The following is a 26,249-nucleotide window of genomic DNA, read 5'->3' as shown; positions in this document are numbered from 1 at the left end:
TGCCTTTCTCTTAGACGACAGCACCTGTCCTAGGAGGGCTCGTCTCTCTCCTCAGTGCTTTCCTATCACGTTAACTCTCGACAGACGTGTCACGTCAGGGGAAGCTGAATGCCCAAGCAGCCCCCCGCCTGGCCCTCTGGAACCAGGCGGTCCTGAGAACAAACGAGGGGTCACAAGCAGCGTGGTGCCAACGGCCACTGGCCAGGACCCCCGAGTCTGCCCCAGTCCTGCACCGCACAGGGCTGAAGCCCCGACCCAGGTCTCACGGAGGTTCAGGCCTGGGGGCACCGGAACGACCGCCTGCCAGCTGGAGGAAATAGCTGGTGCCTGGACAAGTCCTGGTTCAGGGAAGCAAACGCGTAAGAATCTACCGGTCACCCTTTCCCTGCTAGAGCGCCCTGCGTGGAGGGGCGGGGACACACGTGGACCTGCTCTCGAGGCAGCTCCTGGGAAGGCCTGAGGGAGGAGGAGCTGGCCAGCAAAGAACATTCCAGAAAAGAGAACAGCTGGCTTTAGCAAGGCGTGCAGGAGGGAGCCCAAAGTGTCAGGGAACCCATGTAACTGCTCAGGGACTTGGTGACTTGTGGGGAGGAGGCCGCGGGAGGGCAGAGAGCCAGGAGGGCCCTGTAAGGGTTACCGCCACCAAGGCCAGAGGCAAATGGACACCACTCAGCACAGAGATTTAACAGTTTAATAACGACTTCTCCACAGCCCAACGGGGCAGCTTACCCATCCCGTCCTGCAGCAGGGCCCAGTGTGCACCCCACACGCACCACAGGCGCAGAGGACAGGATGCCCTGAGGACACAGAGTGCCCTCCCTGCCTGCTGGCCCAGCCAGGCCTGCACAGCAGGACCTCTCCTCAGAGTAGTGGCCAGGCCTGAGAACGTCCCTTCTCTCCAGGCCACAGGGCGGGACAAGGTGCCAGCTCACCTTGCCCCTCTGCTCACCTTGCCCCGAGCGCCCGCACGGACGGCCCACCGGCAGATACGGACAAGCCTGCAGCCCACCCCACGTGGCCTAGGCTGAGCGGCCCCTCCCAGGAGGCAGCCCCTTCCCAGTGGGACATGAACACAGCAGGTGCCCACCCACAGCAAGGCTCAGGCCCAGCGTGGTGGCTCTTCACCACACCATCAGGCCCAGCTGTTCTTGACCCACGACCCCTGACCGTGGTGGGAGGCGGCTAGAGCCCCGTCAGGTCCACTATGGCCTTGATGAAGATGGCGTCGTCACGCACGTAGGAATTCTTGGCCTCCATCTTGGAGACGGGGCAAAAGAGGGGGCAGCCACTGGCGATGTTCATGTCACTGACCGGCCTCTGGAAAGAGGACGAGGTCACGTCGGGTCTGAAGGCGTCAATCACGTGCTCCCGGTTGTTCTGGTCAAGCAGCATTAAGGTCACCTGGGGGAGAGCAGCCGGGGAGAGACAACGCTCGGAGTCACTGCCCTGCCCAGCTCCATTCCGGCACTTCCTGTCCGCCAGCCCCTGGGGTCTGAGGCCGCAGTTAGCGCTGCGGAGCTGCGCCGGTTGGTGCCTCGCTTGCTCACGTTCACGTGACGAGGTTCTCACACCAAACGGCTCACAGAGCACCCACTGCCCTCCCGGAGGAACAGCACTTTTCAGTTAGGAGCCACAGCTGCCCTGCGCCGCCGCCTCCACCAGGAAGCCCACAGAGCAGGCCCAGGACGGTGGAGGGAAAGGACGATGCGCTGGCACCTTCCGCCCGTCCACCAGGAGCAGATTCCGTCTCCGTGACACCCGCACGTGCAGGCTTTCCAGCGGGACTCCCTCCCCTGGAATCAGCTCCGAAGCGGCACCATTAACTATTCACCGCTGGCCCTGAGGGGCACGAAGCCAGGGAGCCGACTGGGCGGCGCCTGAGTCCCTGCAGGGACAGACCTGTGTTGAGCCCGAGGGCCCGTCCTGACCACCACACAACACGGGGTCCCGGGACAGCCGCCGAGACAGCCTCACCTTCTGGTTGAAGGGCCACCGCAGCAGCGCGTCGTTGGGGCCCCTCATCACCACAAAGAAGAGAGACAGGTGTGTCCCCCGGCCGGTGCCGTCCCCGTTCAGGTAGATGCGCAGACACATCTTGTAGCCGTACCTGCTCGTGTAGAAGGCTGTGGAGGGAGAAGGCGCCGGTGAGCCTCGCCGAGGGCCCCCCGAGAAACACACACAGAGAAAGCCCCGGTTGGGGGCGCGTACTTTCCCCCCAAGTACGCAGACCTAGTTCCTAGCGAAGACAAGTGCCCCAAAGAAAAAATAATGAATGAGGGAAAGCCCTCCTAGGAACCCTGGACGCAAGCCCACAGTGGCCACACGCAAACCCGCTGAGCAGCTCAGCCCTGCGGGGGCTCTGGGCAAAGGGCCGTGGTCAGACCTGAGCCCACCTGCAGGGGGCAAGAGTGGGTGACAACCCGGGACAAGCTAGAGCTGACGTTGCGAACACCCAGCAAGGGGCCCAGAGACCCTGAACGGAGACCCGCGAGCACAGGTGGGGAGCCTTCCTGCTCCCGCCTCCACCCTCTTGGCTCGCAGGACACAGCCGCTCCAGCCGCCAGGGCGACTCCAGCCGCGGCGCACGCCTGACCCCGCCCTCAGCTGGCTTCTCAGTCAGGCTTTGTCTGAGCTACGTTCAGAAGAAATTCCCACGAGCAGGAATGCCCCCACTGCTGAAGGAATGTGCCAGCAAGAAGGGGCCTACTTGAGTCCAGAGCAGAGAGGACAGTGCCCCGAGCAGAGCCTGCTCCCCGCCCAGGAGCCCCCACCACCCCGGAGACATGGCAGGATCCCACAGCAGCTCCAGCAGGACAGGGACCGACACCCTCTCAGCCTGCACTCTGGAGCGCGCCACGGCAGCGGCCTCGGCAAAGTAACTGTTACAATAAAGGGCGCACGCGGCACTCTTCACCAGAGGGGGTCAGGCCTACCCAGGCGGCCATGTAGCTAGGCCCCCACAGGAAGGGCTGCGGAGCGTCCGCGGACAGGGCAGAGCACTCTGCCCCGAGTACTGCTCGCGGTTCCGTCCTTGAAGGCCCAGCAGAGGTGGCGGGCATGGGGGGCCCTCCCCAGGCAGCCCCCCGCCCTCTCAGGGAGGCACGGCAGCCGCTGGCACTAGCAGGGAACTCCAGCCTGGGGCGAGCGAGCATCTCGGACAACAGCAGCTCTGAGGGCAAATTCCAGAACAGCACCTGGGGAGAAGATGGCGGGCGTGCGGCCAGCCACCGCTTCCTGACGCTTCCTGGCGAAGTCGGATATCTTCCAGATGAACACACCATCGAAGGTGGTCGCCTCCATCTCGTGGACCTTCTGCTCCAGCTCAGCCATCGCCAGGTCCTTCAGACCGATGCTCCTCTCCAGCTGCTGCACCTGAGGGGGCACAGGGAGCCCCGTGAGCACGCGTGCCTCCTGGGGTGCCAGTGTGAGCGGCCGTGGGCCTCAACCAGTGCACCTCTGAGGTCACCTTTCACTTCGCAGGAAGGTGCTTATGGAAGTGCCCCCACATCCATCTTTCCACCAGTTTCGGGCAGGACGGCATCTCCCAGCACCCCCGAGGCTTCACTGGGCTCAGCTTGTCTTGAGTGGGCTCTGTCCCAAGACCCCCAACCCTACCTATGCCCAAGGTTCAAGGGCTCAGTGCAGGAAATACACTCACGGAGCCCACGTCAATCGCGAGGCCCATTCCCTATGGCTACGTCTGCCCCCACAGGCCAGAGAGAAAAGGCTACCTCAGAGCGACCGGTAGGACCCCCACATCAGACCCGTCAGTGAGCAGGGCTCAGAAACAAAGGAGGCAAAAGCAGAAAGAACACCGTGCTAGAAATCAAGGTGCTGTCCTTAAAATCCCAGCTCTGAGGCCCCGTAATGCCTGGGACCCGCCCAGACCAGCCCTATGTGCCCCAGGCCCAGACCTTGTTACTCAGGGCCTCGATCCTGTCCTGGTCCAGCCGGTGCTGCCGGCCGCAGGCCTCAGCGGTCATGGCCACCCTCTCTACCTCCCGGTTCAGGACGCAGACGATGTTCTCGAAGGTGGCCGTCTTCCTCTCCAGGGCCTCACACCGTTGCCGGAGCTCTGCAGCCTTGGAGAGCTCCGCCTCAGGGTGCAGCGTGCTGGCTTCCCAGCCCCCCACTTCGCTCTGGCCCAGGAAGCGGCCACCTGCTCCTGAGAGTGGCTTGGTCTCCAGGAGGCCGCCCAGCAGCATGCCCAAGTGCTCCCGGAGCCACTGGGCCTCATGCTGCTGCTGCTTCTCGCTCTCCACCTGCAGACAGGAGACAGGGAGGCTCAGCCCTGACCCAGAGCCCCGCGGACATGGAGAGGCAGTGCTGTGACATCTCCCTTCACTTGCCAGAATGTCACCTGTCGCTACCTGGAGTCAGGATCTTCCAAAAACACAAAACCTTCCTAGTAACTTCTGTGCTTGTATTTGAAAAAACGGGGAGGAACATACAGGTTTAAAAAGTTGCCCAAGGAGGGTGGGGGAGACCAGTAAAGCTAACCTGCTTCAAATATTCTTTTATCGTGCGGTTCTGACTTCGCAGCCAAATTTCTTCCAAAACTTCACAACAAATTAAAAAAAATTTTTTTTAAGATTTTATTTATTTATTTGGGGAGGGGAGGGAGGGATGGATGGAGGGCACAGAGCCAGAGGGAGAGGCAGAAGCAGGCTCCCTGCTGAGCAGGGAGCCCCATGAGGGGCTGGATCTTAGAACCCTGAGATCATGACCTGAGCCGAAGGCAGATGCTTCACCGACTGAGCCACCCAGGAGCCCCCAAATTTTAAAATGTTACACACTCTCAGGGGTGTCTGGGTGGCTCAGTTGGCTAAAGTTTGACTCTTGGTTTCTGCTCAGGTCCCCATCTGTGGGTCGTGAGATCGAGTCCTCCGTCTGGCTTTGCACTCAGCTCGGGGTCTGCTTGAGAGTCTCTCTCCCCCTCCCGCCCCTCCCCACTGGTGCATGCGTGCACGCGGCTCTTTCTCTCAAACAAATAAACAAACTTATCTTTTAAAAAATAAAAATAAAGCGGCGCCTGGATGGCACAGCGGTTAAGCGCCTGCCTTCGGCTCAGGGCGTGATCCCGGCATTATGGGATCGAGCCCCATGTCGGGCTCTTCCACTGTGAGCCTGCTTCTTCCTCTCCCACTCCCCCTGCCTGTGTTCCCTCTCTCGCTGGCTGTCTCTATCTCTAATAAATAAAATCTAAAAAAAATAAAAATAAAAACGTTAGACACTCTCAAAACATCAGAAGTAGAAAGAAACAAATGAACCCCAGAGAACAGTGTCCAGAGGGCACCCCCCCGGTGGCGCTGGCACAAGAGGTCCCCTGCCAGTCCGGGGAGATGGGCGTGGGGGCAGTGTGTGCACAACATGTGGCTGGGGGCCTGAGGCCACGGTCAGATCAACAAGCTCAACGCTACATTCGCCCCCAGGTGGAATCACGCTCAGGACACATCTGACTCTGACCTCTGGAAGGCTGTGGCTGCCGCACTCTGGGCCCACATGGGGGTCTCCAGCAGCACTCAGGGCGGGGGCCCGGGCCTGTGTGGGACCATGCCAGCACCGCGTCACCAAATGCAGAGGAGCAAAGCTGGGAGGAGCCATCCCTGTGGACTGCACCTGAGAGCAGGTGTCAAGCCTCCAGGTGACAGCACCGCCGGGACTACCGCCACGGAAGTGCTACCAGGGTGTTTCTGGGGAGCAGAGCACCAGCTGTGCCCCAGGCCCTCAGAGAGCCAGGGGACAGAACAGTCAGGGAAAGAAGGGTAGAGGCCACGTGGACAGAGGCCTGAACGAGTTGCACAGAAGCCGACAGCTCAAGGTCCTGAGGTGAAAACAGGTCAGTGTGTGCAAGGACAGCCACGCCAGTGACCAGCCCCAAGATGAGGTCAGAGGCGGCCAGGGCCACGCAGGCCATGGAGGCAGGGGAAGCAGGTGGGGTCCGGGACCCATCTGCAGGCAGCATGGATCTCCGGGTGGACTGGACATGATACAAGAGACAAGGGGAGGGCCCACAATGACTGCTGGGCTTTGGCTGGAACAGCTGGGTGACAAGAGGTGCTCATTTTGGGCAGGTGGGAGGACTGGGAAGAGGGGGGTCCTGGTGTGCGGCTGAGGCCTGAGATGCCCACCAGGTATCAGGAAGGTACAAGGCACTGGGCATTTTCAGCAGAGAGAGCTGGTCAAAGGTGAGGCCCCGTGACAGCACCAGGATGAGTGGACAGAGCAGAGCCCGGACTGAGGCTGGGACACCTGAGGGCCGAGGAGGCAGCAGGGGAAGTGGGAGGGAGACCAGGAGGCCAGGCTGGAGGCCGAGCAAGGACCACATTCAGGAAGAGGGTGCATGGCACGCTTCTGCAGGGGCCCCTCTCAGGAAACAGGGAGCTCCCACAAAGACCGGACCCAGCAAACCAGGCCAACGGGACTCACCATCTCGGGGCAGCCGACAATGTGGAACCTGCACGGGACTCGGCACTTGCCGCACGCCCTGACGTGGTCCTGGAACTAGAAGGACGGATGCTGTAAGTGCCTTTACTGTCTCTTCCCCACCTGTGCACTGGCCGGACCACTGGACCCACCGCCGTCAGCCTGGCCTCTTCGGTCTCGTCCTGAACAAAGCCTGACGGCCCCGTTCGAGAGCCAAAGGTGCATACGTGCACACGTCCATGCACACACAGCTTGCGGTGTCACTAAAGGGAGGTGGGTGCAGGCTGAGGGCCTCACACTGTGGGCCAATGTCTCAGAACACCTGCAGACACCCCATCCTGTGCTCGGGCCTCTGCACCCCGGACTCTCTGCCCTCAGCTCATAAGACGTGTGGTGTCTGAGGCCCTGGGGCCTTGGGAGCAAGGAGGGGCCGGCCCGACCAGGGGTCAGACCCCCACCACTGACACAGCGCGGTGCCGGCGCACGACAACACAGAGCCCAACCGGACAGACGGAGAACCCGAAAGAGAGCCACTGCGCACGCGCTGGGCACTGACACAGCAGCCCCTCCTGCCGGCAAAGACAGGCGGACAGCTGCTCTCCGAAGTGGGCGAGGGCAAGGGGCAGCCACGGGGCTGCTTAAGAGTGGTCCCTCTGCCTCCATCCTCCTGGGCTCTGGAATGACAAACAATCAGAGCTACAGATGCCAAATGCAAAGACAAAACATTACACTAAGTAAAAGGATAAGGGGCTGTGACCCAAGGTAACTGACACTTAGAATTCCAAACAGAAAAGGACTAAGGTTCTCTCCCCACCGTGAGAAATGGGCAGGAGTCCCCAGTGGTCCCTGGTCCCCAGTGAGAGAAACGCAGGTGAACCCTAAGCAAAAGGCCCCAGTGGCATCCATGATTTGAGAGACGCAAACTGAAACTCCTGGGACGGTCTTTCTCAGCCGTCGCACAGCAAGCCCCCGAGGGTGTCACCACACCTACTGGTGGGGCCGGGACCTGGGCTCTGACCTCTGACCTGTCAGCACACTTTCCCTGGTTCTCACTCTGGACCCACACAACCGTTTTACAAAGTAAAAGACAATTTGTTCTAAAAGGGCAATCTTAGAGACTCGAAAGCAAAGAGACAAATGGCAGCTCAGCACCGAGAGACTGCCTCGCAGCACTGCCAGACACAGCAGGCTGACTGTGCGTCCTACAAGAGCGGAAGGAGCCGGAAACAGGCCACGAGCACACAGTCAACAACCGCATGGGCAGTGGGGGGCTGTGTCTGGGCGGGGGGGCAGCATCAACAAGCTCCCGGGAGGAAACGAGCAAGTACCTGGATGCCCCGCAGCAAGACAGCCACAAACACGGAAATCGGGCAGAAGTCGTGACTGCCAGTATGAACCCACAACACAGCTCCTCTCGAGATGGGGCACCGAGGGGCGCCTGGGTGGCTCAGCCACTCTTGGTTTCAGCTCAGGTCATGACCGCGGGGTCCTGAGATCAGGTCCCATGTCATGCTTCCTGCTCAGGGTGGAGTCTGCTTGTTCCTCTCCCTCTGCCCCTCACCCCATCCCGCGCACGGGCTCCCGCCGCTGAAGTGCTATGGATGAGAGGCAGCGCGTGGACAGGCGCTGGGCCAGGGTCTCGGGTGTGAGTGACTTCTGCCAGGCTGGGTCATTCCCACCTCCGGAAGTGCAACAAAAAAGCAGCCCACAAGTGACCCAACACTCTTGCCATAAGCCGTCACTTCTCCTTCGGGCGCCAGGTTGGAGCCCCGCACCACGGGCACAAGCCCCGCCCCGACAACGCGCACCAGCCCCCGCCTGTCCTCGGAGGTGCCCGGAAACAACTTACTTTCTCCCGTGAGATCTTCTTCTTGCCACAGCCATCGCAAGTCAAGGGGAACTTGGGGCAGACCTCATGGTGCGCCTGAAAGACAGCGGTCAGGGGCCGGGGCGTGTGTGAGGTCCCTGTGCCGTCTTCGTGGCCCCATTCTGGGACAGTGGCTCCCCTGAGGCCCCCAGTGGGGTGGGTCCTGCAGGCGCTGGGAAGCATCAGAGATCAGAACCTCCTCTTCATCTGGCAGCTCCAGGGCAATAAGAGAAGGATAAGCCACCAGCGGTGACTCGGGGAGAATGCTGCTGCCAGTCACCCTAACTGACACCGGGCCACGAAGGGTGCCAATGGCCACTCCTGAGGAGCAAGGCTGGGGGGAGCAACCACAGCCCTGCGAGGGGCTGGAACACCTCCGGGAGACACCCCTGGCGCCCCGACGCACTGTGGCCCTCAGCGGGCCTCTGCATCGAATGGCTTACAGAGGAGGGTACCAAGGAATGCAGCAAGGGCACCTTAGGATGCAAACGGCCAACCACGCAGCCCAGCTTCTTCAAGAAATAAGCAGCAGAGGAAAAGAAAGACATGCATGGAGCGCCATTAAAGATGAAGAGACCTTGTAGACACGTCATTGAGAGGCACTGCAGGACAGACGCTCACAGACGTCAACGAACATGGGCGCCAAGTGAGTCAGGGATGGCAGGAAGTCGCCATTAAGACTCAGAAGTGACAGTAACACGTACGGCTCTCTAGAAACAAACGGGCTCAGAAATAGTCTCAAGAATTTTCAGAGGAAACGACACAAAGCCTGGGACCCACGCAGTAAGCGTGCAGAGCCCGACGCAGCCTGGTACGTGCTGACACGGACACACGCGAGTGAGGGTGGCACGGGCCTCGCACTGCTGCTGTGTGTATGCATTTCTCTAAAATAAAACAGCTTTCAAAAACAACTCAGCTTTGCCTTCATACCCAACCCAGTTTCCCACCAAGAACCTTCTACCCAAGTGGCTGCAAGGGAAGGCTGGTGGCATGCAGCGAAAATGCCAACCCAGCCACGAGGGCAGGACAGTCAGCTCAGCGCCGTGGGGATAAGCCGCAGGGCCAGGCTGGGAGCGCGGCCGGGCGCCCTCACCTTCAGGTCCGCCCAACAGCAGGGCGCCCGGCAGTGCCTGCAGCTGAGGCTTCTCTCCGGGCATTCCTGCTCCGAGTGACGCTCCTTCTCCCCGAGGCGAACCAGGCCTTTGCACGCCGGGCACTCGGTCAGCATGAACGGGCAGTGTCCTTCATGGCAGCTCTGGCAACAAAGGGAGCAAAGCGTCAACAGAGCGCACGGGGGACGCTGCAGGCCGCCATCACAGGGCCCCGTGTGCGTACAGAGACGGCCGCCCGCTGAGGGCTGCTGGTACCCTGCACCCACCCCACGAGCGCCAGACGAGGGGTGCCACTCCACACGCCAAGAACCTCACTCGCTGCAATACCTGTGCTCCGGGACTCAAGTCTAGCTGGTTGCACCCCACCCACATGACACCCCAAAGCATCCCTCCCTGGGGATGTTCCAGAATGACAGGGACAACAGGACCACTGTCCAGACAGAGGGGCCGCGGAAGGAAGGGACAGGGTGGCGTACGGAGAGGCAGGAGCAGAGGGCCTAGAGCAGGGCAGGTTCTAAGTGGACAAAAGGCCCAGGAGTGACGAGAGCCTATGTGCTGGGAGGAGAGGCCCAGGGAGGGTGTGTGGTGACCTGGGGAGGCAGGGCCCAGCCTGGGGCCCTCCAGCGGACAGCACCCAGGAGGAAGGTGCAGGGAGGCACGGCCGAGGTGGAGAGAGGACGTGGGGCATGCGCTGCCCCCTCTGGAGCCACAGAGCCATGAGCGGGGGGGAGGGAAAACCCAGCCGAACCACAGGTGGTGGCTTTCCTTTTTTTCTTTTTTTAAAGACCTCATTTATTTACTTGACAGAGAGAGACAGCCAGCAAGTGAGGAAACACAAGCAGAGGGTGGGAGAGGAAGAAGCAGGCTCCAGCGAAGCAGGGAGCCCGATGTGGGACTCGATCCCAGGACCCTGGCATCACGCCCTGAGCCAAAGGCAGACGCTTAACGGCCACCCAGGCGCCCCATGGTGGTGGCTTTCCTGAGTATGACACGGACACTATGGGAAGGGACTTGGCAGGAAAGGCGGGCAAGGTGGGGCCAGAAAAGGTGGGGAAGGGCGGGAATGCCTCCAGGACAGCAGGAAGGACCTGGAGCCTGTCCCCGCCCAGCCCTGCAGGGCCCGGAGCCCACGGTCCAACACACCCTGCAGGCCCGTGGCAAGTTTGCCAGGAAGGGGAACAGCAAAGGGGCACAGGGTGGAGGAAGAGGGAGCTCAAGGTTTGTTTGCTGTTAAGTATTTTTACTGCGGTCAAACGCGACATAAAGTTTACCATCTTAAGTGCTTTTAGGGCGTCAGTGTGTTCACACTGCTGTGCGGCGTCCCCTCCGTCCATCCCCAGAACAAGGTCATCTTCCCACACTGGACTCCGTCCCGTTAAACCCTGTTCCCAGCCCCAGCCCGCGTCTGTGGGCCCCACTCCTCTGCCTTCTGGGCGCTCCCACTCACACACAGGACGGGCCCTCTGTGCCGGGTGACCTCACCCAGCACCATGTTAGCGTCTAGGCAGGACAGGTTAGGGCACACTGGGGACGATGTGGAGCCTGCCGGGGACGGAGGCGGAGGTCACTGGGAGAGGAAAGTTCTGGACTGGCCCGAGCAGGAGGAGGCCCTCCACCGCGGGCTCAGCATCCCCACAAAGACTCGGGCTGGGGCAGCCGTGGGCCGCGATGCCCTCCTCAGGGACGGGGTCTTCAGGGCTTCCCTGGAGACGTCGCCGTGGCGCACCTGAGAGCAGCAGGGAGGGCCTCGGCCGTGCTGTTCCCGAGCGGGGAACACGCTGGCCGTATCTCCACCCCGTGCCACAGGCTTGGCTGTTGGGGCCAAAGCCCAGCACTTCCAGAGGGAGCAGAAGCAACGGGTGAACTCCAGAGACGCGGCACACGTGCGGCGCCCTACCCACCAGCTTTCCCATGTGCAGACTGCCGAAGTCACGTCCGGTGGGGCCCATACCTCACAGGACCCCACGCCACAAGCTCCCAGAGCAGGGGCCCTACCCTCTGCCCTCCCACGGGGACACACCCCAGACCAAATGCCACACTCCCAGCAAGCCTCCCTGGTGACCCCACAGCAGCCCAACAGAGCACCCCAAAGGCTGCCACACAAGGTCCCACTGTCGGAAGGACGCCCCGGATGCTGCGGCCCAGCAGAGGGGTACCCGCGCACGGTCACTGCAGTCTGCTTGGGCTCCCCGCCACTCCCTGCCGACATGGCCCAGCCCCCCACGAGCCACCTGCACTGCGGCACAGCGTAACTTGCCAGCTCCCTGGGGCTGTGGCAGACGGACGCCGCAGAGCCCACCACGGCCGAACAGTAGGCAGCGCCCGAGCCACACCGAGTACGGAACAATCACAGTAACCCGGCAGGAGTCTCAGAATGATCACCGCTCACAAAATGGAAAAAACACAGCACCTACAAGGAAAGAGCCTGGATTTAAGTAAGAGAGCGTCGTTTAGCGCATAATAAAATACTACTGGGAGTGATGCGGGGGCCCCTCAAAGCAGCACACAGCGTGCTGGCCCCAGACAGACGGGCAAGGGTACACAGCCCTCTGCTGGCTGCCACCCCCGCCAAGTGTCTGACATCAGAGACCTGCGCGCCTCTCACCCCAGGGCCACCTCTGAGCAGGCCCACAGCACCGCCACGGTCACCGGATCAGACAGCCCCCTTACGTCGGCTCGGAGAGAAGCACACACTTTGGAGAAATCAGTAATTTATTCAACCAGAATTCAAACTAACTGTCCCCGCGAACAGAGCCGTGCTGACTATGAATTTACTGGGATGTGCGGGGTGACCGAGCATGCCTGACTCGGCCTTCCATTTCAACTGTGACCTCCCATAACCTGTGTATCCTTTCCGGCCCCTTCTATGGAGAGCCCTCCACCTGCCAGCTGGCCCCTCCCCCGCCACGGGCCACAGGCTCCCATGCCCATCTTCAGGGCAGCCCAGGGGCCGTGCACCGGACACCTTCCGCACTTGGCAGGCGCTCCGCAAACACCTTGACCATTCTGGAGTTTTAAATCATTGCATTCTTAGAAAATACTAGACATCATCGCAAAGGAAAATCACATTCAAAGGCTAACCAAGACTTTCCAAACAGCTCAGCCACAGCACCAGCATTTCACAATGCCACCACGAGCTCAAGCACCGCAAAGGGCAGCCCTGTTGGCTCGAAGTGGAGGGCGGCTGTGCGTGGAGGCCTTGATCTCGCCCAGGCCAGTGACGTTCACAGCCAGGGAGAGATTTTACCAAAGGGCCAGGCCTAGTGTCCCAGAGCAGGGCCCGCCCTCCCACATGACCAAACCCACCCTCTCAGGGACTTTCCGGGGCTCTCCGGGCCAGCCAGGGACTTTCCAGCCTGCATGCCTGCAGGGCCGTGGCCGAGCCCACAGGCTGGCTGCGGTCCCTGGCCCTCCACCGGAGGCCCATGAAGCCACCGCCCGCCCGCACCACGGGCCTGGGGGCAGCAGAAACCGGCCGCCCAGACTGGAAGGTGGGGTTATTCCACCTGTCCCCAGGGGGTCTCTGGGTCCCTGCAGAAGGCAGCACAGCTCCCCGTGCCTACTCCCTGTGCCCCACATGGTCTCCTGCACCCCCCCAACCCCCAGAGCCTGCTCGGGCTCTCCACCCTCCCAGGAGAGACCCAAACCCAAGGCCTACTCTCTGGACAGCCCCAGACAGTGACAGCTGCAGGTCTCTTCCGCTGAGCAGAGCCTCCTGCCTGCACTCATGCAGCCCGGGGGCCTCTGGTTCTCACTCCTGGGAAGGCATCAGAAAGGGTGTGGGGAGCCCAGAGCTGCTCCACTTCCAGGACCCAGGTGTCCACGGAAAGGAAAGGGCATCTCCTCGCCTACCAGCCAGAGACTCCTCCCTAGACACGGCCAAGCTGCTCCTCTGCAAACACACAGCTTACAGCCTGAAGACCAGAAAGTCTGGCTGGCCAAGAGAACAAGGGAGGTCGGCACGCAGTCCGGGAGCAGGAAGAGACGCCCGCCAGAAGCTCAAGTCCCAATTCCAGCCACCATCACAACTCAGTGCCCAGCGCCCACCCCATGACAGGGGCTATCCCGGGGCCTGGGGCAGGAGCGTGCCTGAGCTTAGGAGAGCCAGGGTTTCATGCCAACTGCCCCTCCAGACTCGCCAACAGGGCTGCCCACTTTGAGAGGCCTACCTGCTACTCTGCACCACTCCCGACCTCCCGGCCTGGCAGCCACGCTGCCCCTTCCTGCCTCTCTGGGTTTCACTGCTCCGGGGCCCTCACAGGAGTGGACTCCCACAGGACCTGTCCTCCAGGACGAGCTCACTTCACTGAACACAATGTCCTCAAAGTCCACCCACATGTCAGGATCTCCTTCCTTCCTTGTTATGGCTGAATACCACCCTGGGGCGTGGAGAGACCACATCTGGTTTGCCTCTTCGTCGGTTAGTGGACACCCGGCTACCATGACGTCTGTGCGCGAGTAAGCACCTGAGCTTGCGAGTTGGGCGGGGGTGAGCGAGCGAACTACGGAGGCGCCTTCTGAGCCTCCACGGGTAAGTCCGGCTGCCAGCTGCGAACCCCGCAGAAGCCCCCACCGCTGACGCAGGGACGCAAGCCAGCCCTGCCTGGCTGACACAGGCACACCAGCCACTGCCCGGTCACCGGCCACATGCCTTTCTGTGACCACAGACCGAACAGAAAGCCCGTATCTGGAATCACACGGAAGGATGCCCCCGAGCAAAAAAGCTCCTTTCCCGCACGTCCGGGGAGATGCCGCAGCGGTGCCCTCAGAGGCAGCACGAGGTCTGCCACACGCTGCCGCCTTGCTGCCACCCCGCCACGGCATCCCGGCGAGCGGAAAACTGGGCCCAGGGAGGCAAACCCCCCTCCTGAGGCCCCGATCCCTGTAAGAGTGCGTGCACGTGCGGTGAGCGGTTACATGCTCCCTGGCGGGCTCGCGCAGGCTCCGTGTGATCGCTCTGCGGTGGGGGTCGGGCTCGGGAGGCCGTGCCAGCGCAGGCAGCCCCTACCTCATACTCTTTAAGGGTCCCCTTCCAGGTGCAGCCGTCGCTGGGACAGACGGCTGGCAGGCTCTCCACCTCCCTGCGTGCAGCGTTGTCTGGGAAAGCCTGAGGAGAGCATTCCTGGGGTTAGGCCTCCTCCTCCCCGCTGCCCGCCGCCTACCCCACCACCAGTGCTGCAAGTCTTCCAGACTGAAGCCTAGGACCAAGGTACCTCTCCCGCAGCGGCTCTAAGCTCTAGACGTGACCGCGGCAGGGAGGGGCACATCCTAGCTGCTTACGCGCCACGCAGCCATCAGTGGTGGTAAAAGAAACGCCAGAACGATTTCTGACATTTTTTGCTTGAGGACTTTTCACTTACCGAACCACTTTCCAAAATCGAGACGCCTTCCTCATATATGCCCTCCTGAACACAGGCAGCACAGTTCTGAGGCCCGGAGCTAGGGAAGAAGGGGGAAAGGCCCGCCATCAACCCCGCTGCAAAGGCCAGGTGCCTCGGGCGACCCCAGCTCTCCACCCGTGTTCTGCGCCTTCTAGACTGACACTGTGTTGGTCACGAGCGCGCATCACCGTACCATGTTGAAAACCTTTAAAACAGGTGAGATGAGCCAAACCCTCTGATCATGATGACCCCTCCCACTGCGAACGGAGGTGCTCTGACAGCCCCACCACTCGGGGCCAGGTACCCAGGAAGGAGGTGTTGGCTGCCTGCGCTCACCCTCAGCCCTCCACGTGCCACAGGGCCCCGCCCTCACACTAGCCGCCGCAGGCTCTTGGGTACGTGTTATCTGGACCAGCGCATCCAGTGCTAACGCAACATGAGCCAAGAGTGTGACTGTAAATGGTCTTGCGCCCACACGACAAACTAGGAACAGCAGAAAACGGACTGTAATGGTGTTTATTTCACCGCCCCCACCAGCGTCCAAAGCGCCCAGTCAACCCACCCTCTTCGGTTACTAACTTCATGCTCTCGTTGGCAGCGAACCTCTGCCATCAGGGAGCACTCCCTGCGGGTGCGTGCTTGCCTGGAGCCGCCTCCCTGGACAACACAGCCCCGAGGCGAACCCCGCTGCCCGCCAGCCGCCCGCAGTACCTCAGGATGCTGGTCAGACAGTAGGAGCAGTAGCGGTGGCCACACTGAGCCTGGAAAGGCCTGCGCAGGACGTTCTTGCAGGCCGAGCACAGATACTTGTCCTCCGGCTTGGTCCCCAGGAGGGTCTTCGAGAAGCCAGGCTGCAACAGATCTAGGGAGCCGGGAGGGGTCACACTGGCTGCAGCCATGAGAGCTGCGAACCGCCACGCCCTAAGGAAGAACACAGAGCACGTCATGGAGGGTCCCTAGGGGGGCCTCAACTCCAGGGTCCTCCTCCGGGGAAAAGAGCCCTTGCTTGGCAGTGAGGGGTCTGGGCTGTCAAGCTGAACCGCGGTCAAGAATCCGAGAAGCAGGATTTAGCACTCTGGAGAGCCCTGGAGACGATCTAATCCCATCTCCCACCACACGCACGGAAGCCAAGGCTCAGCCAGGGAGGCAACCTGCCCAGGCCGCACAGCTACACCGCCCGCCCACCCGGAGCCTCAAGACCAACGGCTGTCCTCAAAGTCACCCACCCCACTCTGCTGTGACCCGTGGACAGAGCGCGTGCCGGCATCTGGGGATGCCACCTTTCTGCCAACATTGGCCATCCGCAGTCCTTGATCCTTGTGCCTTCCTGCCCGGCGCAAGCTCCCCACGTATCAGCCCGGCAGGAAATTCTGACGTGCCTGTGCTCCGTCTGCGGCAGCAGCCAGGAGGCGGTTACCCTACACGTCGGCCTCTCCAGTGTCACCCCTGAGAGGAGGCACGCAGCCCGCCTGGCACCACTGCTCTGCTCCCCGGCCACCGTCACCAGGGTCCCTCTCACTTGAAAGCTGCCCTCCGCTATCCACCAGGCCCTGGCAAGGCCTCCGAGGCAAGGCAACGAGGACACACGAGTCGGACAGGGGAGAGGCTTCCACAGCATTCTGAGACCTCGCACGGAACACGCTGTTCAATGTCCAGCGTCTCAAAAAGCCAAAAGCAACCGCACCTGCTCACCCTCAAAAAGGACAAGCGCCCACAGCCCCGAACAGGAGGCGCCGCTAACTCAGAACCGCCCCGGCCCCCGTGCAAACGCTCCAAGAGCTTCCTTCCCCAAATGCCCCTGGAATCACATCTCTGTGTCTTCTCCCGGATGTGCACAGGGAGCACACCAACTTTCCAACCAGGAAATGATATGCCTCTTTCCTATGTCCGTAAGGCTGTCTTCAGCGTCCTGAGCTGGTCGGACACCACAGGAAGCAGCGGCAGACAGTGTGTCCCTGTTTCCTATCTACGGGGCAGAGCACTTTCAACCACGGCTTCTGGATTTGTAGTCTGTGAGGCCCTGCTTGGGCTGGCCTGCCAGAGCACACAGGTTATACTTTTATAACCTGCATTCACTCCTCCAGCCACCGGACACACGGGGGTGTGCCCACAGCCACTCAGCAGGACGGCACGGGTCCCTCCCGCTGGTCCACATGCTGTCAGCACATGTGGGCGTGTCTGGGCCCCTGGACCACTCATCTGTCCCTTTGACAACTGGGGGATTTCCTTCTTTCAAGCCCTCATGACACAGACATGTAAGCACTAGAAGGTGCCACTTAATAAAGCCTTTGGCGGAAGAGCTAACCCCAAAGTTGGAGAGCTCATGGATGCACTAACAGGGCTGGCCCGGGCAACCGAGGAGGGAGGACACCCTCGGCGCACAATTTTGTTTTTTTTAAAGATTTTATTTATTTATTTGACAGAGAGCAAGACAGCCAGTGAGAGAGGGAACACAAGCAGAGGGAGTGGGAGAGGAAGAAGCAGGCTCCCAGCGGAGCAGCAAGCCCCATGTGGGGCTCGATCCCAGGACCCTAGGATCACGCCCTGAGCTGAAGGCAGACACTTAACGACTGAGCCACCCAGGCGCCCCTTAGCACACAATTTTTAAGGCCACGTTTGTGCTACGCACAAGCACTCGCTAGAACAAAGGACCCGTGAAAGTCCACTTACTCTCATGAGAGGCATTCTGCATATTTTGTCTTTTTTCTGGTCATGCTACTAAATTGATTTCATGAACCATCAATGATATGAAGATCAGTGCTCTATAAACTACATTAGAGACTTTTACCTTTAAATAACACTAGAAAAAAAAAGCCACACTCTTTAGATCTCTATTTTATGCTCAATTCATTAAGCAAAATAGACCATCGCATATAAAGGACTCTAAATTTATAGTCGTATTTTACACAGAGGGAAAAAAAGGAAATAAGAAACAGACACCATCATGACAGGGTGCAAGGATTATGGTGCTGCTTTTCTCATGTTAAAACCGCAGGGAAAGCTTCCCTCAGCATCTCTGGGACAAGGCTTTATTGCTTGGCACTGGTGTTCCATCTACTTGGAGCCAGGCCCAGCTTTTTGGCCAACTGATCACACCGGCGGCAGACTGAACTCATCACACTAACCCACCGACATGTACGCCAGTAGGCGGTAAAAGCGCCACACAAACGGCCTCTTTTCCTCAGTGACGAGGAAGGTAAAAGGCCACAACACACAGCCAGGCCTCCATGGCCTCACCAACACAGCCTACTCAGCGGTCACAGCAATGTGACACAGTCGGACGGTGGCGGTCTGTATTTCTGTTCTGAATCTGGAGAAGTGGCCCTAGAGCGCCCAAGGAGCCCACCCATGCCACCACCGACCCACAGGTCCCACCACTGTGCTTACGTCCTTACACGTGTTGTCCAAATCTCACTCACAAACACATTTCAACTTTGGAGAACTGTAATAAGAGACATCATTAAGACTCAAAAGTATCGTGCCGAAATGTAACACTTTGAGGGGCACCTGGGTGGCTCAGTAGGTTAGGCGTCTGCCTTTGGCTCAGGTCATGACCCCACAGCGCTGGGATGGAGTCCCACACTGGGCACCCTGCTCGGTAGGGAGCCTGCTTCTCCCTCTGCCTGCCGCTCCCCCTGCTTGTGCTGTCTGACAAATCAATTTAAAAAGTAAACAAAAAAAAAGTAACACTCTGAAGGCCATCAACAGGTTAGCCCTGCTGCTGTGGAGTGGCGCTTGCCCCAAGCCTGGGAGAAAACCCCCCGTCTGTGGCTCTGAACTCCTGAAGCCCTAGGTGGTCTGCACATGCCCACCCACCTGAAATCACACGAGGCCCGGGGCCTCCCCAGATGACCGGTGCAGCCAGCAGCACCAGACAAAGGCGCCAAGGATGGTGGGTGGGCCAGCCAGCAACCGCACGTAGGAGAACAGCACTCAGGAGTTATGAGCACCCCAACCTGGACTCAAAACACCCTACTGGTCCTGTCAAGGTTCCAAATCCTCCCCCTGGGAAGTTGGTTATAAACAAGAACTATCTCCATTTGCAATGATTCGTGGGAATGTGTGAACAAACATTCCCATTCAGCCTGTCTGGGATTTCATATTCATTCATTCCCCAAAATCAAGCTTCAGACATGAATGTACAAACTTCATACAACAAACAGATTTGTATTTTGTTAAAAGGGCATTTCTACCAGAGACGAAACAGTATGTCCAGAATGGTTCCAGTTATCTGAAGTTAGAGGACAAGCAAAACTAGCCTGTGGTAACAGAAGCTGGGAAGCGACCCCTTTGGCAGCATGGGGCTGCGATATACTCGATACTCGCTCTTCTTCCCTGTCCCTGGCACAAAGCTCCTAAAACCCCTGGGATTTCCGGAGCCATGGGGACAGGAGAGCCTCTCTGTTATTCATAAGCCCCTTCCACACACCCCCCCCCCATGGCCTGGGAAAGGGAGGGGCTGGAGATTGACCTAATCAACAATGACCAATAATTTAATCAATCGTGCTTTCATGACAGAGTCCCCATAACACCCTGAAGAGTGAGGCTCAGAGCTCACAGGCTGGTGACGTCACAGTGCCGGAGGGCACAGAGCTCTACGTCCCCGCCCCATACCTTGCCCTGGGCATCTCGTCCATCGGGCTGTTGCATGGAATGAGCGTTTGGCGGAGTTCTGTGAGCCACTCTAGAAATCACCGAACCCAAGGAGGGGGTCCCAGGAACCACATATTTGGTGTCAGAAGTACCATGAGTAGAGAAACAGCCATTTTCCACTCAGGGGGTCAATGCCTGCAAGGGGCAAGAGGGGGTCTTTTGGGATGCTGGAAATGACCGTATGTGTAGACAAAAGTGCTTCTAGCTATATGCTTAGGATTTGTACGTTTTGCTGCACAAATACCTCGTCCAAAAAAAAAAAAAAAAAAGGAATTTCTATTCCCAAAGAGTCAAAAAAGGCCCTTAAATCCCTAATTATGGTGCACTCATGCGTGTTCATCCAAAATAACCCTGTCTCACGATACTAAAAATGGCACAGCAACCTGAAAACCAGGTTCTGACATGGAAGAAGCCCCACAAAGAGTAGGGGCATCCAGCCCCTCGACAAGCCCAGGTCGTGCCTCGGTGCGGAGCACAAGGACCCAGGGAAAGGGGCAAATCTGCAAGAAACCACCGGCTGAGCTGGGGGCCACAGGGCGCTGACGTACCATCCCCAGTCTGGGGCGTGAGCATGGGGTAGTGGTGTAAGTTCCCGAAGGGCAGGATGCACAAACCAACATCAAATGACATGTGGGCGTACCTGGCTGCTGGGGTGGGCGTCACCGTGCCGCCAGCAGACACGTGGTTTCAACACTCGGCCTACGGTGCCCCAAATGCCAGGGACTGAACCTCCCAAATTCATGTCCTCACTGACAGCCAGTTCTATTTTGTACAATACTGGGATTCCAGGTCAGATTTCACCTGGTTCCACCCAGTTCCAACACACCTAACAAGCCCACTCAAGCAACAGTCAAGCACTCCAATCAGCATGCAGCTGGGAGCACAAGAACCGCCCTCCCAGGACTAGAAATCCACTTTAAAATTATAATTTTATACTTCAGTTCATCTTTTCAAGGCTCAGCATAATGCCAAATTGTAAGTAGCCAACTTCACACCCAACAACTGCTTCTCCCAAGGCAGAGCGAGCAAATACTGTGGGGGAACATTTCTAGTCCGAAGGGCCGGCGCACACGTCTTCACACAGTCTACATGCTGACACCGAGTGCCTCTGATTCAGAGCTGGGGCTCTCAACAGGGACAGGGCGACCAGTCAGTCATGATGCAGCCATTCTTGTTCCTTCCCTCTGACCCAGGTGACCGCCCTGGTCCCCCTGCCCCTATCCCTTACCTCTAGGTGTCAGTGCCCGCATGTCCCCTGACCCCTCGACAGCTGGGCCTCCATCTCAGCCCACAAAACACCCCCCTTTCGGATGCTCCAGCCACATTCTCAGAGACCACTCTCTCATCCACCCACCTTGAACGCGTTAGTAAATCCCACAGATCCACCCTCTACAAACACCCAGAACCTGACCACACTGCTACTGCCAGGCCCTGGCCGCCGTCCACTGTGACCTGATTCACAGCTGTAGCCTCTTGTGGCCCTCCTGGCAGCCAGAGGGGCCTCTGGCTGGGACTCAATTACTCTCCCCTCAGATCCCAAGGCTTCCCAGTAGTTCTGCCCACCACCCTGCCTGTCCGAGGGTTGTGGTTTCTCCACAAGGCCTTCCCTCTCAGCGGTCATGAAACCACACTGTGCGGGCCTGTCTCCTCTGGAATATAAGCTAAGCACCAGGAGGTATGGGAGGGCAGGAAGAGGGACCCAGGCCTGTGCATGGGGTGCAGGAGCGCACTCCATGCTTCCCAGACTCCCCAACTTCTCCACGGACTCCTACACCCATTAATCCAGACTTTCCTCCACACCATTCCAAATGGGGCATCACTATCCTGGAAACCGTACGAGCCATCCCTTCTGAGGCACCCCCCTATTCTACCTCCTACCCCCATCCCTGCTGAGTACTCACCTCGTTAAACCACAATCAGGTTACAAGACCCCCCTGCTCCACTGCCCCTGGGGCCCTGCCGGGAATGTGGCCTTCCCAGGCTCACACCCTCTGTGCAGGGATGCGAGGCTGTGGTGGGACAGTGACATGTCCTCCCTGTGGACACAAGGCCCAGGCCCTTGAGTGGTCCTCATTCACCCCCACGAAGAAGCAGTGCATGGAGAACAGCGCACTAAGCACAGGCCTGGAGTCCAGAACACAATGAAGGTGTGCACCCCATTCCTGGCATCATGTGTGCAGTCCGTGGGTAATTTCTTCTGGATTTTCTTCTCTGGACCTTCTTGCCCTTGCCTCTCCACATGTTTGTGATGTCCTGCCTCGGACACCCACCCACCAGTGTACTGACCATGCTGGTGGGAAGGTGGGCAGACTGGCATTTCCCACTGCCAGAGAGGGACCCAGATCTGACTCTTAAAACACAAAGTGAAACAATGCTTTCTCCAGGAACAAGTGCCCACTGTAAGTCCCATGCTCTAGTCCCCGAATTATAACCATTGCTGCAACCTACTCCTTCAGGTCCCCAAAGAAATGGCATTTGCATTTACTTACCCAGGGAAATTTAAAAACCACTCAAGAGAAAGAGAAACCCCAGCTGAAAGCCCCCTCCCCTTGGAGCCCCCCAGAAGGGAGCCAGCAAGGCAGTGCAGCAGCGAGGCACACAGCCTTCGCTCTGTCCGTCTGCACGGATCTTCACAGGCTCCCACCTGCACTGTGCGTGGTGCTGAGGCCACGGAGGCAGGTAGTGGGCCGGGACCACATAGCACAACGTGGCCACAGGACGCAGAGGTCTGCGACACAGCAGGACACTGGAAGGATACGTGGCACAGACTGGGCATGTCGGGAGGCACCTGCAGGCCAAAGGACCAGACCAGGAGCACCCAGGGGGAGGGGGGGCACGCAGTTGGTTAGGCGTCCGACTCTTGGTTTTGGTTCAGGTCATGATCTCAGGGTCTCGGGATCAATCGAGCCCTGTGTCAGGCTCCGTGTTCAGCAGGGAGTCTGCCAGAGATTCTCTCTCCCTCTGCCCCACCTCATCTCTGCTTGAGGCTTGCATATAAATAAATATTACAAAAAAGGGGGGGGCCTGCACAGAGGCCCAACGCACCCAACGTCCCAGTGCATGCCTTTGGCAGCTATGGCCTCAGGAGCTGGGCTTTATTCTGAGAACCAGGCACCCAGGGAGAAGGGCCACCCAGATGCGTGGAGAAGCCACCGCTAGAAGCACTGAGAGGCTCTGTGGCTTCCAAAGGGCTTGCAGCAAAGCAACTCTTAGTGTTTTGTTTGTTTTTGATTCAAGCATCAGTGAATACTGTGGCATGTAAACTATACTGCATTCTAGCTGGCAACAATGTGAGGTCGATTAAGACCTCCCCCTAAAACCCACCAAGTGACCGCACAGATGCCACGGCCCTCACAGGTGAGGTCGCTGCCGAGAGCTGCTGAGTTGGCCTGGCTCGGCCCTCCTGCACTGCCAGGCTCCGCGCAGGGCGTCTGCTCCCCCACTCGATGCTGTCCTGGGCTCTCCATGGCCACGGACCCCTGAGCAGGCAGTTCTGAGTCGCCCCACTGTAGGATCTGGACCCCAGTGCCGAAGACCATCTCCATGTCCTCACCACCCACGTCGGGACCCTCACTCAGCTCCCGCAGACACACAAGACAGCCCACCTCTACTCACAGGCAGCAGGACGCCACGGGGCTGGCACAGGTGCAGTAATGTTACAGGTGATCCTTGAACCACATGGATTTGAATTGCTCGGACACATGCGTTTTTAGCAGCCCAGTGGTCTAAAGATACTTTCTCTCCCCTATGATTTTCTTAATGCCGCCTTCTTTCCTCTCGCTGACTTATGGTAAGAATGCGACACACAACACACACGACATACAAAATTCGGGTTAACGGACTCTCCCTGCTCCGCGGCGGGTGGTCAGTGAAGTCCGTAAGGAGTCAAAAGTCACAGGTGCTGCTGCAGCGCGAACACCACAGAGGGGAGTGAAGCACCCCTCTCCGCAAAAGAAAGAAGGGCTGCATGCTGACTTTCCTGCGCAGGGCTTGGCGCCCAACCCCCTGGACGTTCAAGGGTCAAGTGCAATGCAACTGACCCAGAAGGGCCTCCAGGCCCAGCAGGAGGTGGGCGGCTGTGGACTGGGCGCCTGAGCGGCAGAGAAGGGCGAGGGCGGGGGGATGGGGCGCGGGGCAACGGGGCGAGCGGGTCCCCTTCTAACAGGTCAGCAGCCCCGCTGGGGGCCGGGGCGCCCACCGCCGGGGTCAGGCCGCGGGACACAGGGCGCACAGGCCCGCCAGCGGTTTCCGGGCAGCTGCGCGGGAGCGGGGGGGGCATGCGGCGCGCTGACCCTGGGCCGGGATCCCCCCCGCCGGCCGGAGCCGCCGTGGACGCCCGCGGGCGTTCGCGAACTTTCCTGTGCCGGCCCCGCTCCGACTTTCGGTTTCCGGGCGGCCCAGCTCCGAGAAATCCCCTCAGGCCCGCGGGGCGGCGACCCTGCCTGCGGGCCCCGACTCCCCGCCGCCGCGCGCGCCCGTCGCCCCGTTCCCGGCCGCCGCTCCCGCTGCCCCTGCCCCCGCCCCCGCCACCAACCCCGACCCCCGACCCCAGCAGCTCCACTCACCAACGGTAGCCGCGCGCCCGGAACTGCGCGCCCGCCCAGCCGCCGCCGCCGCCGCCGCCGCCGCGGACCCGCCCCCCGAGCCCGCCTGACTGACTGGCGCGGGGGCCTACCGGGAGCGCCCAGCGAGCCGCAGCGGGCGCCGATTGGCCAGATCTCTCCCCCGCCCTCCGCCTCGGCCCGCCCCGTTGACGGACTGACGCCAGACCCTATCAGGGGCGCGCCGAAGGCCGCAGCGGGCGCCGATTGGTCGGAGCCGCCGCGACGTGGGTACTTAAGCTGAGCCTCTGCTCGCTGGCAGCAGTGGGCGCCGGTGCGGCGCGGCCTTCTGGGGTCCTCGTGCGGCGGGGGGCGGGCCTCCTGCGGGGAACCCCTTCTGTGCGCCTCACCTCCCGAGAGCCTGGCCCATCGGCACCGCGACAGCGCCTTTTCCTCCCCGGAGCCTGGCTCAGAGCAGGCCCTAGTTTGGGTTACAATCCTGAGAAAAAATACAAAAAGACCCTGCTCACCTAAAGAGCCGGAAGGATAGCGGGTCTCCTGTCGGGGTCGTGAAATGTTCTAGAACTAGATGGTGGCCATCGTTGCCCGACATTAAGGATGTACAAATGCCACTGAATTGTCCCTTCTAACATGGTTTAAATGATGCATTTTTTTTTGTTGTGTGAATTTTTCCGCCAAACAAAGCCAAAATCGCACAACCCAGGTCCTCCAGACACGTGAAAATGTGGCACGCGCCAACATCTAGAAACAAGGCAGCGGTCTTGGTAGAGAAAGAGGGCTGAGCACTGACCCCATCTCTGTCTCTGCGAGGGTGACCTGAGGCCAGCCTGTTTCTTGATCGGCCAAAGGAGACTGCCTCTCACTGAACACTCTTTCTGCTACACATCTGACACTTGTCTCATCGCATACCTGTGTTCAGAGGTGGCAACCGCTCACTGCGTTTTGCAGAAAAAGAAATGAAGGCTCAGAGAGGTAACATTCCTTACCCCAAGTCACACAGCGCAATCAGCACCCCCGCTCTGAGGGGATCATCTGAGCAATGGGAACGGCTGGGGGGATGGAATAAACCGGAGAACAGGGGCGCCTGTGTGGTTCAGTGTTTGAGCGTCTGCCTTCGGCTTGGGCCCTGATCCCAGGGTCCTGGGATCGAGCCCTGCATCGAGCCCTGCCTGCCTCTCTGCTCCATGGGGATCTGCTTCTCCCTCTCTCTGCCTACCACTCCCCCTGCTTGTGCTCTCTCTAGCTCTCTGTCAAATAAATAAATAAATAAATAAATTATTTAAAACAAAAATAACCCGAAAAAGAGGCAGGCTTTGAAGCGATGTGATTTAAGCGCTCCATGCTTGGTCTAGAAGTGCGTAAACGTCACTTGGTCTGGGGTCTGAGCTCCCCTTTCCAAAGTGCCACATCCTTGGGTTCAGCTGCAAGGTTGCCTTGTCTCTAATAGAACTCAGGCAGCGGCTAGGTTCCATGAACTTTGAGGCTGAGTTTGCCACAAGCAACTCCCCAATCCAACCTACAGGTTCAGCGAGGTTTCATTCAAATCCCATAACTAAGTGAGCTCCTCCCAGCATCTGGGAGGCCAAGGCTGTCCTGGGACCCCACCAGCAGCTCAGCAGGAAATGGTTCTTGTTATAAAGAGGAGGTTCACCTGCAGCAGTGTCCCCCCCCACCCCCTTCCTTCAGGGTGAAATCAGGAAGCCGTCCACCTACCTGCAGTGGTGGCCCCCAGAGAGTGTCAGACCCCACTCCTCCAGGATGGGGGACCGTGTGGAAGCGCTTCACTGGCTCTGGCCCCCTCGGCCTGGCCCTGAGTCCAGAAGAGATTTCCGTGGCAAAGTTCCCACCTCCTGGGCAGGCAGCCACTTGTAGACCTGTGCCTGTAGGGCTGGGCCAATCTCCAAGTACGTGTCAGTGGTTTCAGCAGGAAAATGCTTTTTGCCTTTGCCGTTTCCAAGGATCTTCACACTCAAATTTTTTAAAAATTTGATTCTGATGACAGGTCTTAGAGGCATGCAGAGTTGAGAATGAGAGAGGAGGACCCGGCCTAGCCCAGACTGGGAAGTGGCCGACCCACCCCCACTGGCCAGCTCAGACCGGGTGACACCTCAGTCCTGGCTGGCTGGAAAGGGGTGACTCACTCTGGTTGTCAGGCAGCTCAGGGGATTCCCACTCAGGTTCCTTCCTGCCAAAAAGAAAGCAAAACTCCACCCAAGGCAGCCACAGTGGGAGGGCTTGGGGGGGGGGG

At 59.5% G+C, this 26,249-nt stretch overlaps 1 protein-coding gene and 1 long non-coding RNA gene across 5 annotated transcripts in view; both read right to left on the bottom strand.

The window, feature by feature from the left end:
* Window positions 1-677: 677 nt before the first annotated feature.
* TRAF2 (TNF receptor associated factor 2) lies at window positions 678-24,058 on the bottom strand. Of its 4 annotated transcripts, none has more exons than XM_040632227.1 (11): window positions 24,005-24,058; window positions 15,498-15,707; window positions 14,766-14,844; window positions 14,414-14,512; window positions 9,387-9,548; window positions 8,276-8,350; window positions 6,430-6,504; window positions 3,915-4,262; window positions 3,195-3,372; window positions 1,975-2,123; window positions 678-1,401 (listed from the first exon to the last, which is right to left on the bottom strand). In XM_040632227.1, the coding sequence occupies exons 2-11, from the start codon at window positions 15,683-15,685 to the stop codon at window positions 1,183-1,185; spliced, it is 1,572 nt and encodes a 523-aa protein (XP_040488161.1). In that variant the 5' UTR covers window positions 15,686-15,707; window positions 24,005-24,058; the 3' UTR covers window positions 678-1,182. The 4 variants fall into 4 exon arrangements, with proteins under 4 accessions (XP_040488161.1, XP_040488160.1, XP_040488162.1 ...); XM_040632226.1 differs by lacking the exon at window positions 24,005-24,058 and adding an exon at window positions 19,401-19,416; XM_040632228.1 differs by lacking the exons at window positions 14,414-14,512; window positions 24,005-24,058 and adding an exon at window positions 19,401-19,416.
* A 179-nt stretch (window positions 24,059-24,237) lies between these two features.
* LOC121103130 overlaps window positions 24,238-26,249 on the bottom strand; it is a 2,344-nt gene continuing 332 nt past the window's right edge. The window contains exons 2-3 of the long non-coding RNA XR_005835303.1: window positions 25,715-26,186; window positions 24,238-24,479 (exon numbers count right to left, since the gene is read on the bottom strand). This is a non-coding gene — a long non-coding RNA (uncharacterized LOC121103130). The remainder of the gene's footprint in view (window positions 24,480-25,714; window positions 26,187-26,249) is intronic.

The sequence above is a fragment of the Ursus maritimus genome, unplaced genomic scaffold, assembly GCF_017311325.1.
Source record: "Ursus maritimus isolate PB19 unplaced genomic scaffold, ASM1731132v1 scaffold_17, whole genome shotgun sequence".
Lineage (NCBI taxonomy): Eukaryota > Metazoa > Chordata > Mammalia > Carnivora > Ursidae > Ursus > Ursus maritimus.
The sequence above is the reverse complement of the archived record's forward strand: the minus strand, read 5'-3'. Positions and strand labels throughout refer to the sequence as shown.